The sequence below is a fragment of the Sprattus sprattus genome, assembly GCF_963457725.1.
Source record: "Sprattus sprattus genome assembly, chromosome: 1".
NCBI lineage: Eukaryota > Metazoa > Chordata > Actinopteri > Clupeiformes > Clupeidae > Sprattus > Sprattus sprattus.
In genome coordinates, this window is record NC_137920.1 from 69972756 (window position 1) to 69989722 (window position 16967).

The window sequence follows — 16967 nt, forward strand, 5'->3', positions numbered from 1 at the left end:
GATTTCCATAACAATGGCTGGTTTGTTGGTTCTTGTATGTGGAATGAACCATTGAAAGTATATTTCACATTAGAGATGGGAAATAAAGAAGGAGACTCTTAGGAGTTTCAGTACTACTCAACTAGTGGCTAATGTATACAATTATAATGATAATAAAAAACTGTTTGACATTCTTTGATGTTTGGATTTTTAAATATATCTTACTCTATTTCTGCATTAAAGATTAAGCATTTGGTACAATGGTGAGAAAAAAAATCTTTAAAACTGTAGCTGTAAAGATGGTGACTGTCCACAAGAGGTCAGGAGAAAGCATAACTAGAAAAAAACGTTTTCATCTTTGCACTGATTCAGTAGAATCATTCGTAGGCTTTTCCGGTCCTGAAGTGAAATTGTAAGGACACATTAACATATACACACACAGAGAGAGAGAGAGAGAGAGACAGAGAGAGGCATATTTTATGCTTTTTTTCATATTACCATCTTTATCTGAAAGTCTCTTAACAGGCTATAATGAAATACAGGTCTTCCAACCTGTCAGGAAATGTTGTAGTGTACATTTGTTATTGTTTACATGATCCCTTAATCTCAACCTTTTATGTGGACCGCACCTCTCTCTCTCTTTCTCTCTCTCTCTCTCTCTCTCTTGGGCACTCACCTGCCACACACCCCTGTTCACTGGCAATGACAGCTTACACAACCAGTGGACAGGGAGGGGTGGAGAGAGCGTAATAGGAAGAGAGATAGCCTGAGACAGAGCGGGCCAAGAGCTGAGGGACGCGCCGGCTTGTTTACAAAAGGGCTTCACATTCTCCGCCTGTCACAGGACAGTGAGAGAGAGAAGAGGGACAAAGAGCAGAGACAGAAAGGAAAGAACTAGAATATTGAGTGAGACAGAGCGCGAATCTATGTGATTTGGTGTGAAGAAAGGAGTTGAAATGGTGCTGTTGCAGGTTCTCATTGAGCTCTTTCGCTTTCTTGGAGGACGGCGACGCATTCCACGAGTGGAGGACAGAGCAGACTCACCTGACAAATTTCAGGTAAAGGCCACCCACATAATTGTTCCTACGTGTACTCTGTGAACTAGACTTTAGGATAAAAATGCATTTATTCTGCAACGTAGCTTCTGTGTGTGAGGTTTCCCTAAAGGACCTGTTGATCCAGTCGTTGGCATGTGAGTCTATGTGTGTTTACATGAGGACCACTCTTGCTGTCAGACAGTTTATTCATTCGGGCACAACGTGATCCTCACAAGCCTTTGCTGTGTTCTCAACTTGGGAACAGCATAACATTATCAGTGGTTTAAAAGTCTGCTGCTGTTTTCAGTTTTTAAAACAAAGCCACACTTTGTTTACAAACACTTCACTGCTTCCCTAGTAACTGAGCGTAAAAGTGTATTGCCTCTGACTCTGTCAGTCTTAATGGTGTCACAGGGAAAAAATAGGCTGGGCATTCCTTAGACCCTGAGTGGTAGGTTTGTCGTCACAAAGTGCACAGTCCCTCTGGAATTCCTCACATGTTCTTTTTTTTTTTTAACTCTTCCTAAACGACAGCTGTCACTGGGTTATGGCAGTTTGAAATGGCCCTACAACTATTGAGATTTATCAAAATTACTAGCTTCTTCAACCTTATTTGTTTAGCATAGGACAAGGTCTGTCAGTAGATCAGTGTGTGTGTGTGTGTGTGTGTGTGTGTGTGTGTGTGTCTTTAACTACAAAATCAACTAAACAGGTTAATCTGCGGCAAAGTATTATTGTAGATCTTAATACAGAGAGAGAGAGAGAGAGAGAGAGAGAGAGAGAGAGAATCATAATCATCATTATAATTTCTTTAAAGCAGCACAACGGATCAATAGCTATTCGCTAACGGTATGCTAGCAGCTAAAACTAACGAAATCTCCTGAAATGTGCTGACTTTGACATTATGACAATCTAGTTTCTCAACGACTGTCCTTACACAGTCAAACATCAAGCAAGTGCAACACAAGACAAAGCAAGACGGAAAATAAGCTACTTACTAGTTTGGCATACAGTGAACAAGTCGGGCTGCCACAGGCAAAACTACAGAACGAAGTTATATGCCTATGGACCCTGGTATGGCAATGGCACGGAGGCGATTCTCCATATTAAAAGTCATTGTAGCGCCCCAATTTTTTTCAAGCGTTTTTTTTTTAGGTAAAACTGCGTATCCTAACCCTAATCCTGGAGTATAATTGTTGCATAGTGTTACTTAAACTACAAAATCAAGTTAATCAGGGTAATCTGCGTCAAAGTATTATTGTAGAACGTAATTCCGTTACAGTACAGCCTGGATATATGGAAAACATGCAGCACAACAATCCAGCCCAGAAACAGTCCATATTTGGTTATTGAGCATTACAGTTAATTCCATACAGATACTCAGGAAAGCAAACCAACAAAAAGACAGGAAAGCCCCACAGTCCAACCAAAGATGGGTAGAACGTTTCAGTGCTGCTGCCTGCCTAAGGAATCCTTTTAGTGTCAAATTCACCTAACGCCAGCAGTGCCCTTCAGCCTAGATCAATTTACTGCACTGCAAAATGTGTTAACATGACTGTGTGTGTGTGTGTGTGTGTGTGTGTGTGTGTGTGTGTGTGTGTGTGTGTGTGTGTGTGTGTGTGTGTGTGTGTGTGTGTGTGTGTGTGTGTGTGGTGTGTGTGTATGTGTGGTGTGTGTGTGTGTGGTGTGTGTGTGTGTGTGTGTGTGTGTGTGTGTGTGTGTGTATGTGTGTGTGTGTGTGTGTCTTAGATATGATTGAGGACATCGTCTGTGCAAATATCTGTTGCTTAAGTTTGCTTTACTATAGTCAATATTAGTCCTGTGTATTCTCAAAAGGTCAAAAGCTGTTATATCGTGTGGTCTTTCACGCTCTGGTGATAGAACCACATTGATATTAAAAGGCCTCTGATCTAGTCGACCTTATCACAACACTGCATCCACTGAGTTTACTTTCTTTTATCATCTCACTCATAAACATTACCAGATTTTGAGTCGGAATTTATTTTTCAGAGTGAATCCCCAAATCAGTCAGAACCCCTTTTCTCAGGTCTGCAACTTAGTTCATTTGACCCCCAGATAAAAGAAGGCAAAGTCCAGAGAGCTAATCATAGAAAGGAGCCGGTAGAGCAGGTTTTTTCAAGAGAAGTTATTGTTCAGCACCAAAGGGACGTAGCCTTTGTACTCAATCTGATCTGACAAGAACAGGGTAAATTAAAATCAAATAGACTTGGTACACAGATGTCTGTGGAGTATCAAACTTGTATACATTTCTGCAAATAGTTTGCATGACCATGTCCTTTGACCTTAGTCCTTTTCAAAATGAAGGTACTCTACTGCATGCTAGAATGTAGAAAAATTATTAAGTAAACTCCAATTACTGAGTCCCATTAAATGGGTCCTGAACCAACCCAGTTATCCCACGAGAATACAAATTACTTGCTCTAGAAACAGAATAAACTTTGTAAGGCAGGAAAGTTCTTGATGCGTCCTCCTGCACTATTTGTCAAATAGGAAACGTTTTGTCTCTGTGCAAAGCCTGATATTGTGTATGTGACACAGACATACACAGAAATACCGGTAAACGCTTTTTGCATGTCTCCACGTCAAGCGACGTGTATTAAGCATAAAAAGACAATTGGCTATAACTTGCAAATGAATTGACGCTAACGAGTCAAGCTACATCTGAATAAGTCATAACGCCAACATAATGGCTCTATTACTGGTAGGCCTTCGGACTACGAACTGGAAAAAGACGGCAGGAAAATATACTGATATTATGATATTATACGTTACCTATCATAACAATACTCGCTAACCGAAATATTTGGCGTAGTCATCTAGCCGGCTAACAGAATTATTGCATTCAAATGTGCAAGGATACATTTACAGTGCAGCCTAAATCTTAACATTACCTGGAGACAACTATGAAGTTGCCTAAGCATCCATGGCAGCGGCAGTTGTTAAGAATAGGACTCCAAATAGTTGCCACATTTGTGAAAGAAACGGAAGTTTGCACATAGACTCTTGGGAAATACAGCTAGTGTTGATGCTAGCTAATCAATTTCTTGTGTGTGCGTATTCTTGCAATATTTGTTGGTGTAGCCTACAGCTCTGGAAAAAAATTAAGAGACCACTTCTAAATTACTACTCTCTCTGCTTGAACTATTTATTGGTATGTGTGAGTAAAATGTAGTTGTATTCTAGAAACTACTGATAACATTTCTCCCAAATTTCAAATAAAGATATTGTCACTTAGATCATTTATTTGCAGAAAAAAAAGATGCAGTGTTTTCAGATCTCCAAATATGCAAAGAAAACAAGTTTATATTCATTTTTGAACACCACAAGACTAATGTTTTAACTTAGGAAGAGATCAGAAATCAATATTTGATGGAATAACCTTGATTTACAATCACAGCTTGCATGCATCTTGGCATGCTCTCCACCAGTCTTTCACATTGCTATTGGGTGACTATGCAACTCCTTGCCCAAACATTCAAGCAGCACAGCTTTGTTTGGTGGCTTGTGACCATCCATCTTCCTCATGATCACATTTCAGAGGTTTGCAATGGGATTCAGGTCTGGACATGACAGGGTCCTGATCTGGTGGTCCTTCATCCACACCTTCACTGACCTGGCTGTGTTGCATGGAGCATTGTCCTGCTGCTGTTGGCAAAAAAAACACTCCTCTGAGTTTGGGAACATTGCCAGAGCAGAAGGAAGCATGTTTTTTTTTTTTCAGGACAACTTTGTACTTGGCTTGATTCATAAGTCCTTCACACAAAGACAAATCTGCCCGATTCCAGCCTTACTTAAGCAGCCCGAGATCACCAATCCTCCACCAAATTTCATAGGTACAAGACACTTTGGCTAGTAGGCCTGGCTCTTCTTTGCTTCTCGTTGATGAAGGGTTTTTTGTTCTAGCTTTGCACGACTTAAGCCCTGCACCTAGGAGCTGGTTCCTTACCGTCCTTGACGTGCACTTCACCCCAGCTGCCGTTTGCCATTCTTTTTGAAGGGGTCACTTGATGTCATCCTAAGGTTGTTGAGTGACATTCAAATGAGTTGGCAGTCATCCAGATGAGTGGAAAGTCGTTTTCAGCCTCTGCCGGTCTGTAGCTTTGTTGTCCCTAATGTCTGCTGCTTGGCCTTGTTCTCATGAACTGCCGTCTTTGAAATTTTAAGGATGGAAGCCAGCTGGCGCCAAATGTATCCCTCTGGCAGTAAAACCAGAATTGAACTCTTCTTTTCCTCACTCAAAACTTTTATTTTTAACTCTTTTGGCATGGTCAATAGACACTTTTTTTTATTCCAAATACTTTTGTGGTACTACTAGCACTGTTTCTGCCATCCAGCTAGACCTATTGCAAGAGGATAGTGATGACCAGAACTCTGGTTTTTATACTCTTCTTCATTGAATAAGAGTTGGTCCAGGTGATCGCCTAATCAGTACCTCATTAAATAGCATTGAGTGTGCCTGTATTGGAATTCAACAGACACTGTAATGAAATGGCTACCATACACGTAAAGATGCTGATTTAAGACAAATTTGGAGTGGTCTCAATTTTCCAGCGCTGTATGTATCAGTATAATAAAATATTAAAAAAATCAAATGATCAAATAGCTTATTTGACATGTAATGTATCTGTCTTCTTCTCTTTGCCAGGATTCTCTGCTGTCGTTAGCCTCAGTGACAGACTGTGCATCTCTGAGAGATGCCGCTCAGACTGCCCTCTGTGTTTTGTTGGCTGGACCAGTAAGCCTCCCCCTTTCTACAAAAGCGCCTCAAATAATTTACTCACAACACACTTATATGCCTTTCATGCTTTTGTAACAGTATTACAGTAGACAAGTCTCAGCTTATTTGTGGATACGGATTTTTTTTATACTCTTGCAGGTCACTGTGTGTACATATCTTCTGGAAGATGGATCCCTGAAGTGTGAAGACCCTGAGCACGAGCTGCAGAGTGAGGGGAAAATTAAGTAAGAGCAGTAATCCCAATGATGTATTTCAACTCCTATTAATGCCAGTGAGTAATTACGCTTAAGAGGATTATGAGATTTAACATAATTTAAAGTTTTTTTTTACAGTAGTTTTTTTTTGTCAGCGCACTGTTCACTTTTTTCAAAACACTTCACACACTTCAGGTTATGTTATCTAAATTATGAATATTGAAAGTGCTTGAATATGCTTTGACACAAAATGCAGTGACTACCTCTTCGGAAATCCATGAATACCTCTCTCAATATTCACCACCAGCTAAACTTGTTTATTTGTTGTAATTACTCTGTTCAGTTCACTTTTGTGGTATTATTTTTGTATATGGTGAACATGGATGAACTCATGAAAGTGCTAATAGCGTGATTCAAAAAGACTTACTGCTGAGAGGCGGACAGCCATGTTGTAAACAAGATTTAGTGATTACATCCCGACAATCCCAGGAGATGGGAGTGGTACCAAACACGCATCAAGTTCTGCTTGAGTAAAAGTAATTCTTATTGGCTATATGAACAGCCATACACACAAAAAAAAGTGGAACTAGGCTCCTTAAAAAAAGATTGACCAGCGATTCATACTTTGAGAGCTTCATGGAACATCTTCTATTGTGGCTTGGAGACTACAGACAAATGAAACTCTTTGCTTGAAATAATAGAGATTATTCTTTTAGCGGGAAATACATTTTTTTGTTTTTGTTTGCAGCTTTTTTACCATCTATGTTCACATTTGTGTCAATACCATGTCCACTTTTAACACAGAGTGCTTTACAAACACACACCTGAGCTCATCAGTTAAGCTAAGTTGATTGTAAAAAAAACTGCAACTTATCCATTGATACAGCATGAAAATGATGAATGTATCTGTTCTCCCTCCTCAGAGAAGCTGTTGCTCAGCAGAGAAGAGTAGTATGCAATGGCATTCCTCCAGCAGAGCTGCATAAGGACCAGAGACCAAGCCTGGCGAAGCCTCTGCCAGGGCACCAGAAAGGTTTGTGTGTGTGTGTGTGTGTGTGTGTGTGTGTGTGTGTGTGTGTGTGTGTGTGTGTGTGTGTGTGTGTGTGTGTGTGTGTGTGTGTGTGTGTGTGTGTGTGTGTGTGTGTGTGTGTGTGTGTGTGTGTGTGTGTGTGTGTGTGTGTGCGCACAGGGTCAAAAGTGACTATGTTTGTACGGCCTGCTGGTGTGTATGTACTTCGCCTATACATAGAAATTTTAAAATCTATATTTAATGTGATTAATCTCTTTACTCTCTGTAGTTGTCATAGCACCTCTTATGGACCAAGGAGAAGTCATTGCTGTCCTTTTGGTGAGAGTGCTTAGAGGGCACTTACAAAAAACTATCTGATTTAATCTGAAAACACAGAGATAAAACCATCATACACCAAGTTGATGTTTATTGGAAGACCTGTATGCTGTGTTTCACTGTATTTGCAGATCAGCTGTGGAGAGTCCAGTGATGAGAAGGACAGAGATTTAGACTTGCTGGAGAAGCATGTAAGTCAAAGGGACAAATATTAATCAATAATTTAGTTAACAGGGAACTGCAATCAGTAATAATGCTCTTCGTGCCCTGCTGTCTTCTTTCAGATCACAGTAGCTTGTAAAAGAGTGCTCACTCTGAAGGCCAAGAGGCCGTTAATGAGCCCACTGATCAATACATCTGAGAATCATTCACCAGCTCCAGGAAATGGAGACCTGGATCAGAAGGTCCTCCAGCTGTGTGGTATGGACTGAGATTGAATGTGGTTGTTACGGGGAAGAAAGCATATCAGAAATGTAGACATTCATTTATAATGAATATTTGTTATTAATGGACTTGTTTTTTTTATAGGAAGTCTCTATGATTTGAATGCAGCAACTGTCCAGCACAAAATCATTAAATATGTGAGTTCCAATGTTATAGTAATTATATCATCATTATTATTATTGAAATGGTGATTCTTACAGAATGAGGAACAGACACACTATTTATTTGGTGCGATTGCTTCAACAGCTGGAAAAAGAGACCAAGTCTGTGTGTTGCTTTCTGCTGGTTTCAGAAGACAGTAACCAGCTGCTCTGCGAGGTAAATAGAAACCAGCTCACACAGAAATGCTGATGAGACAGGAAATGAATGCACTTAACTTTAAACCGTTTCAATCAGACACACTCTGATACCCACTGACAGTATAATAATTTGTTCTCCTTCTGATTTTTGTCTTAACATAAAAGTGACTCAAGACTTGTGAACCACCACCGCTAACCCTGACAAATTCAATACAGTTATATTCGTGAAAAAATGATTACCATTAAAACCAGACTTCTGCAAATGGGTTCACAGGTGATTGGTGATAAAGTTTTGCAGGAGATCAGCCTTCCCGTGAGTTTTGTCTTCCCTTTTCTCTCATATTTTGACATTTATGTTGGAACAGAAAACCACATTAACGTATAGACCAGTTTAGGCTGGATTCTGCCAGTATATTGTTGGGTTTTGTGGGAAGAGATATCAATGGGACACACAGGCATGCAACTGTGTCATAAACTGTTTCTACAAAAACAAGTGTTGTGGTATTAAGCAAATGGATGACAGTGTAGGAAGGATATGTACATGTGTACAAATGTATAGGTACATTTCCTTATTGTTTATGTTTTGTCAATCACAGGAGACTTTACCTCATAGCTTCCACACAGAGCATAGTTTGGAACTCAGTCAGTCTTTTCTCTAGTCTCTTCTCGTCTGTTCATCTGAATCTTGGACAGTAGATTCAACATCAGCTGGTCACCCTAGCATTTAGCACATATCTGAGGAATAAAACACACCCACAACCTCTAGCCTACAACTGAGCCCAGGTAGACTAGCAACAGCTACCCTGAAACACAGGCTCCCTCTATTGGCCTCCTGTGGAGTAGCACCCGGTGGTTCTTTAAGTCCAAATTTGAATTACCATCAGTGGTAAGAAATCAGGTCTCAAAGGGGAAACACACTACAAGTGTATTTGTCCAGGGCTTTACCCCTTAAGAATAAAGATCAAGGAAAATACAAGGGAAATCAAGAAAGTGAAAGGTTAAATGCCAACCACTTTATGATGTGTGCTGTTCAGCTGGTCATAGGCCCTTTGGGGAAGGCAGTGGAGGAGAAAAGGTCTCTCACACAACAAGACCTCACCACAGTGAGTACATCCCACCATGTTTTTTTGCCACATTTCACCACATTTTTATTCTCATAATATGGTCTAAGACATGCTCTTTGAAAACATCAGTTATTCATTTGATTAGGTTTGAACTTGTGCCAGAACAATAGGTCTCAGGTGTACTGTCTCCATTGATCTTCAGTCAGACCTCCAAGAGTCTGAGCTGCCTCAGTTTGCCTCTCCTTCTCCTTCTCCTTCTCTGACAGGGAGACATACAGCAGCTGAGCAGTAGGCTGGCCCTGCAGGTGGAGACAATGCTGTGTGTGCCAGTGGAGTGTAGGGACACCGGAAAGGTGGTGGCCCTTCTCTGTTCTTTCAACAAGGAAGGTGCCAGCAGGTGAGACTGATGTCCTTTTGTGTGTGTGTGTGTGTGTGAGTGTGTGTGTGTGTGTGTGTGTGTGTGTGTGTGTGTGTGTGTGTGTGTCTGTGTGTGTGTGTCTGTGTGCGTGCGTGCGTGCGTGCGTGTGATACAGGGGGTAGAGGAGTCGTTAAGTAATCGGAAGGATGCTAGTTCGATTTCTCACTCCTCCTTACCAAGTGTGTAAGTGTCCTTGAGCAACACACTGAACCCCTAAACTGCTCCTGAGGTATAAATGCATTTTCCTTGTAAGTCTCTTTGGAATGTGTGTGTGTGTGTGTGTTCAAAATCCATGTATGTCTGGATTGTGTGTGTGTGTAGAAGTGTATGAAAACATGTGTATATGGATTGTGTGTGTCTGCATGTGTATGCGTATTAAATCATGAACACATGGATTGGGTTCAATCAGATACACAGAGGCAGATGAACGCATCATTCAGCACTGTGTCCAGCATACCTCCCCAGTGTTAAGCAGTACCTTGGCTCTTCAAAGGGAGCACAAACTGCAGACACAGTGTCAGGTAATCTGCTTAAGACACACTCATTTTTCAGCATATTTAGTATCTCAGGCATGCTTCACCTAAACAATTGAACAATGCTGAAGGGAAACCAGACACGGTATAATTCATGGACTGTATGATATTTTTGTATCATTGAGATATCACCTTACTCCATACTTAACTGTATTTGTTGTAAGTATGTGATTCTTACCACAGCACTACATGTCCTCAGTCTAACCCTACATGTTTTTGTGATCCCCTTTACCGTCATGTTTTGCAGGCATTGCTGCAGGTGGCAAAAAACCTGTTCACTCATTTGGGTAAATATGTCTGTCTGTCTTTCTCTCTCTTTCTCTCTCTCCCTTTCTCTCTCTCAAACACACACACACTGACATAGACACATTCAAATATTTGAGCTTAGCCTAGTGATAAGGTCGGTGTAACTTTTTCATAACTTTCACAATTCAGTTGAAATGCTGTGAGGTGCTTCAATTAAGCTTATAATATTGTTTTTTTAGTAGTAGTAGTATTGTTATTGTTATTGTCATTATTATTAATAAGCATTATGTGATAGTATGTACACACAGTAGGAAAAACTGAGCATGATGTTGTAGTAGTTTAAACACAAAGTGTGGGTGTTAATTTACTGGTTAATTGAATTTGCCTACTGTGAATGAAGGGCTGTGTACAGCAAGTTGTAAATAGCTGCTGAAATATTCCCAGACTGATCAACACTTGCTCATTTCTCTTTGTCTCTCCATCACAAATACACACGTATGAGTATGTGTATACCTGACAGACATGTCTGCATGTAGACTGCAAACTACCAGAAACCCTTTCGTCTGTGCGCAGATGATGTCAACACACTGCTGAAAGAGATCATCGCTGAAGCTCGGAACCTCAGCAATGCAGAGAGGTGGGTGCATTTGAAACATGAATCCATTTGTGTTGATCTCTGATTGATTTCTGTCAGAATTATGCTCGCCATGCTCCTCCCCTCAGATGTTCCATATTCCTGCTGGACAAAGCCAACGAGGAGCTGGTGGCAAAGGTGTTTGATGGAGGGATGGTGGGAGATAACGAGGTGCGTCTCATCTCTGCAGAAATGCCAGTCCCTTTTTATTTGGAGTAGTGCAGCCAAGAAAAATAGGCCCCCATTAATCACTGAAATCAAGTGTAATTATGGTATTTTATCAACAAAATGTCTAAAAGCAAATGCTTTATGTTACCCTTCCAGCAACTGGTCTGGCACAAAAAAGTACATTAGCCACTACTGTCAGAAAAATAATCTGTCTTCCTTCCTGGTGCCCTGCCTTATTGTTCTTATCTTTAGACGGAGTTACGCATTCCAGCAAATCAGGGAATAGCTGGTCATGTGGTCACAACAGGAGAGATCCTCAACATTAAGGATGCATACTCCCATCCTCTGTTCTACTCTGCCATAGACAAGAGAACAGGCTTCCAAACACGGAACATTCTCTGCTTCCCTATTAAAGATATCAATGGAGGTGAGCTTTTGTCCTTCTTACTGGATCTCCATGTCTTTCTCTCTCTTTCTCCTTCTCCCTCAATCTCCATGTCTTTCTCTCTCTTTCTTACTCTTGCTTTTCATTTTACCCGGTTTGCCATCAGTTTCAATGACTTCACGCATTCATAATTTTTTCTTTTTTTCAGATATTGTTGGCATTGCTGAGCTGGTGAACAAAATGAATGGCCCGTGGTTCAACCACTTTGATGAGGGATTGGCCACTACCTTCTCCGTGTACTGTGGCATCAGCATTGCTCATGTGCGTGTCCACAGCATTTCCTCTTACCACATTCCCTTAAGAAATGGTGGCATTTCACAGCAAAGTAGCAACCATGTGTTTTTGAACTGCTGATGGTAAAGGGCTCCAAAGAAAGGCTTGCTTCTTTTCTGTCACTAACGTTTATTCCTCCGGAGTCTACTGTTGCTGTTGTTATCAGTAATGTAGGTGCCATCTGTTGTGAAGGGATGGTTATGTGAATCCTAATTGTTTTCCCCTCTCTAGTCTCTCTTCTACGAGAAGGTGCTTGAAGCTCAGTACAGAAGCACCTTGTCTAATGAAATGATGAGGTACCACATGAAGGTATGGAAACATGCTATGAAACATGCTATGGGCGTCTTAAATGATTTACCCCAATCCTCCCATTGTGTTTGCCATCTGAAGAGTAGGGTTTCTAAATCTCTAAATATATACAGGTGACTGACGAAGAAGTGCAAGGGCTACTCTCCAGAGGCATCCAGCCCGTCTTGAAGATCCACCCCTCTTTTGCTGAATTCACTTATATCCCTCGCTCACTGTGTGATGACAACACTTCTACGGTGTGTGTGTGTGTGTGTGTGTGTGTGTGTGTGGGCATATTTGAGTCTGTGTATGCTGCATGTGTGAATGTGTCAACACAAATGTAATGCTTGGGACTGTAAAACAACAGTAAAGTAACCCTACCCCACTCCCATGTAGGCCGTGATCAGCATGTTTGAAGAAATGGGGTTCATCAACACTTACAAAATCGAAAAGAACACACTGGCACGGTAAGTCTAGAGACGAAGCACCAGTAAAGCCATTCATGCTCACACTCACATTTACTATAGAATACACACAGATAGATCCTAATACACACAGGTTTGATTTCAGTAGGTAAAGCTGATGTGCACCTCTGTTGTAGGTTTTGTCTGGTGGTTAAGAGAGGTTACAGAGACTCTCCCTATCACAACTGGACACATGCTTTCTCTGTGACCCACTTCTGTTACCTGCTATACAAGAATTTGGACATGGGACGATATCTTGAGTAAGTCACCGTCTCGCCCTAACCGTGCTCTCCTTTTCTTACTTGTAAAGTTGCAGATGCAGCCACTTTTGCTGTTAAAAATTACAAATAAAAATGCCATCTATAATGACAGTGCAAGCCTGAGAACATAATGCCTGTCTTGTTTTTCTCTTTGAGTGTTGTATTTAACTTGTTGATTGGAAAATGTTCAGTGGCATTCAAAATCAATTTGATTTATAGAATGGACAAATATATTGGGGGAACATTGCCCTGTTACCCCTTCTTTTATTAGCGTTGTCGGTCTAGGGACATTTTCAATTTTGACACCAAGAACTGAATGATATCTTTATGCGGTTGTACATTTCACTGTTTCCACAGGGACATTGAGATCTTTGCTCTTTTCATTTCGTGTATGTGTCATGATCTGGATCACCGTGGAACTACTAACTCCTTCCAGATCGAATCGGTGAGTCAAGTATATATGGGTGCAGCTGGGAGTGGTTCAAATGAGTACACAGCTTATAATTGCAGCTAAAAATGTTCGCTCTCATGCCAAGGCTCGCCTTCTGTCTCCCTCTCCAGAAATCAGTGTTGGCTCACCTCTACAGTTCAGATGGATCTGTGATGGAGGTGTGTGAAAATGGCCCGAGTCGGCCACGCTGTGGGATGTAGGCTGATTGGAATGTGTATTGCAGAGTGGAAAAACGTACGGCGCAGAGAGGGTGGCATTCTTACAAAAAATAAAGCTTTTTATTTACACAGGGGATGAGACATTCAACCCAAAACAGATATTTAAACACTGAACAAACATAAAGCAAAAAGACAGAGAAACAAATATGTGGTCACAAATCTCACTGTTTTTGTCTCTGTACCGAGGTCTAGTCATGTCCAATCTGTTCCTCCTCAATAAAGAATGAGGAACACCTTGACTAAAGCCGCCCATGGGGCTAAATTGGTCAAATTAGTTCAATTGAACCCCTCCACTGACTCTATTGTAGTGGGGGAGTCCCAAGTTCTTTTGGGCCACGGTGAGAAGGGGGAGGGATTTCAATGTGCCTGATTCCAAATCCTTCGAACCTACAATCCTAACACTATAGAGTTGTTACCGAATCTAAAATCTAATAGTTTTGGGGTATTGAGAAATTCTTTATTTCAGTATGAGTAGAGTTTATTTAATTTTTTTAAATTCCCATCTTCCACAGAGACACCATTTTGCCGAGGCCATTTCCATCCTTAACTCGGAGGGCTGTAACATATTCGACAACTGTTCCAGGAAGGTAATAGCAAAAAGCTGCAAGTCCATCTGCTACATGTGCTACATACTTTGCTCATAGGCTTCTAATCATCTCTGCTAGACACCTTTAGATTAACGTACCTTTTTTTTTTTACTTAAACAGAGTGAAATAGAATTTTATAAGCCCAGGCACTCATTTAGTAGTAGGAAGACTGCATGGACAGGATTCTTACATTGTAGCTTATTATCCCATGCTTTTTACGAGAGGACCAGCTGTCAGATCCTTCAGGTCATTACGTCGCTCTGCCAGTGCAATTAAGCTTGATCTTTCACAATTTTGTGTGCATTGATGGCAGATCTATGGATCTATGAAGGACACTAACTGTTACTGTTTCCTCAATATTGAACCGTTATTACTATCATATCTTATTTAAACAAAATGTCCAGCCTCTCTCCATTAAACCATTTCTTCCCCTGTCTCGGTGGCCAGGACTACCACAGAATACTTGACCTGATGCATGACATCATCTTAGCCACTGACCTCGCACATCATCTGCGCATTTTAGATGATCTTCAAAAAATGTCAACAGGTGAGGATCCCTCATTACAAGCCCACGCTTCCTGCATGGCCTCCCTGTCTCCTTATCGCCTGTCTCCATCATGTTCCCAGAGGGATACGACCAAAACAAGCCCCAGCACCATCATCTGCTGCTGTGTCTGCTAATGAGCTCCAGTGATCTGTCTGATCAGACCAAAGACTGGAAGACCAACCGAAGAGTGGCTGAACTCATCTACAGAGAGTTCTTCTCTCAGGGAGACAGAGTACGTGTGCTTAGGGGGCATCAGTTGTGTGCGAGTTAATGCTGCTGTAAGCAAAGAGGAACGTTTCTTGCAGTTGATGCAGCAGTTAGTCTTAAGTCCAGAAAAAAAGCAGGAGTCTTAACAAAGCACATGAACATGTTTCGGATTCAGTGGTGTACATCTGCACAGGAAGCATTTCAGACTCTAGCCATTTATACTCAAGTAAGTTACTACCTAGGCTGTCAATGTATTAGCACTTTATGATAATTAGGTTTCTGTGATACTTAGCCTTGGATGGTTCTTAATGGCCTATCTCCATTCCCATACTTCAGTTGATTGACTTTTGTTTACACCTCAGTTGATTTCCTCACTCCAGGTGCCGGAGTGACGTGAGGACATGGAACTTTTCCTTTGTTACTATGACAATGATTGCTACTTGGGCTATTTGTGTTGATGTCTCATGTTTTTTTGAGTGTGCTTTGGATCTTGGAGCTCAGGCAGTGTGTTAATTAACATTGTAAATTGTACATTTACATTGGTTGCAAGAGTAATGAGGTGGACATGTGGGGACATGTGGTTGAGTGGTAGCTAGCACACCTTTTCCCAAACCAGAGTTGTAAAAATGTTCTTTTGCGCTTTACCTCAGATTTAAATAAGACGTGGAAATAATTTGGATTTGAGCTATCATAGTAACATAGTGATGAAAGTAAACTTTTTTTGTGTGTGTGTATGTGTGTAGGAGAAAGCTATGGGAAACACACCTAGTGATATGATGGACAGGGAGAAGGCCTACATACCAGACCTGCAGATCGGCTTCATGGAACACATTGTCATGCCTTTATTCAAGTAAGTAGCTGGGTTTCCATCCAACTCTTCACTGTGATTTTTGACCATTCAAATATGACGTCTTGAGTGGAAACCCTAGAGGGTTGTGGATTAACTCCCGAATCCCATAGGGTATGATGTGACTAGGGTTGATGAATTGCATCTGTTAAGATTGTATTACATGTTTCTGTTGAACAACAACCTCACGTTTTGAACCCACAGCTGATGTATGTTAGTGTATGCTTCATAAACCTTCTTAAAGACATGGTATCCCAAATGGCTCTGACCAAACCACAATGTTTAAAGCCTGTGTTAGGATCCTAGATGATAAGCAGCTGTTTGTACTCCTGAAGAACTGAGGTATTACATTTGTGATGAACTTGTTTTTAAATTCTCTCTGAAAAGCAGAAAATATAGTCAGTGTAATTCTCCCTGTCTCCCCCTTGTAAAGACTCTTGAAAGATCTGTTTCCTGGGTCAGCAGAGCTCCACGGCACCGTATCATCCAATCACAGCAGATGGACACACATCTCCCAAAAGTACAGGACACAAGGGTTGCCTAGCAATGAATCTTTAGAGTTCCTAGATGATGAGTTTTAGTCACAAGCAGTTGGCCTGTGCCGCTAAAGGATGAAGGCTGCAGATGTATTGATGTATGAAGGCAAGCCACATTTAAACTTTATAGTGGAAGCATTTTAATATGAATTATGGTTATGTTTCTATTTTTGCATAATTTATTTTTCTTTGTATTTAAGAACACCAGGAAAAACATACCAATAAATGTTTTCTCTACTGACGATTATAATTGATGAAAATGACAAAATGGTATTTTATTTTCTGTAATTATTTGGCTTACTATGGGATTCGAGAATTTTATGATTGATTTATGATATGTCTCCAAGAGTATGTTTGTCATAGCAATGCAAGTTGGTAAAGAGGTTGTCACAAAAGTGGCATTCACATGTTTGCCCTACAGCCATAAATGTAAAATAAACACTGAAATCTGTTGATAATGAATAGCCAAATGGTTTTGTGGGATGAACTATTTAATTTTTTTAGAGGAAAAACACTACATAGAGTTTGCAATGTTTGAAAGTAAAGAGCTTTTATCTGCCAGATGAGGATCAAACTACCTGCTGTGTTGAAGGTCAGAAGGAGAGTCATTTAAAATTTGAATCCAAAGTTTGTGTTTGAATGTTTCACAGAGTCTTGGGCATATTAATACAGGCTGGGAAATGCTGTCCTACTGTTTGTAGGTCATCACTAATAACAACTAGGC

The 16967-nt window shown here is 40.7% G+C and overlaps 1 protein-coding gene across 1 annotated transcript; it reads left to right on the top strand.

Annotated features, from left to right (window-relative positions):
* Window positions 1-935: 935 nt before the first annotated feature.
* LOC308371415 (cGMP-dependent 3',5'-cyclic phosphodiesterase-like) lies at window positions 936-16288 on the top strand (the record flags this gene model as incomplete). Its single annotated transcript, XM_080846301.1, has 24 exons — window positions 936-1037; window positions 5683-5772; window positions 5914-5999; window positions 6893-7002; window positions 7268-7317; window positions 7446-7505; window positions 9388-9518; window positions 9949-10060; window positions 10320-10359; window positions 10892-10955; window positions 11042-11123; window positions 11373-11547; window positions 11714-11826; window positions 12070-12147; window positions 12261-12383; window positions 12523-12593; window positions 12728-12850; window positions 13208-13295; window positions 13412-13459; window positions 14032-14106; window positions 14554-14653; window positions 14734-14885; window positions 15604-15710; window positions 16141-16288. 24 exons carry the CDS (start codon window positions 936-938, stop codon window positions 16286-16288), a joined length of 2328 nt encoding a protein of 775 aa, XP_080702427.1.
* Window positions 16289-16967: the final 679 nt, after the last annotated feature.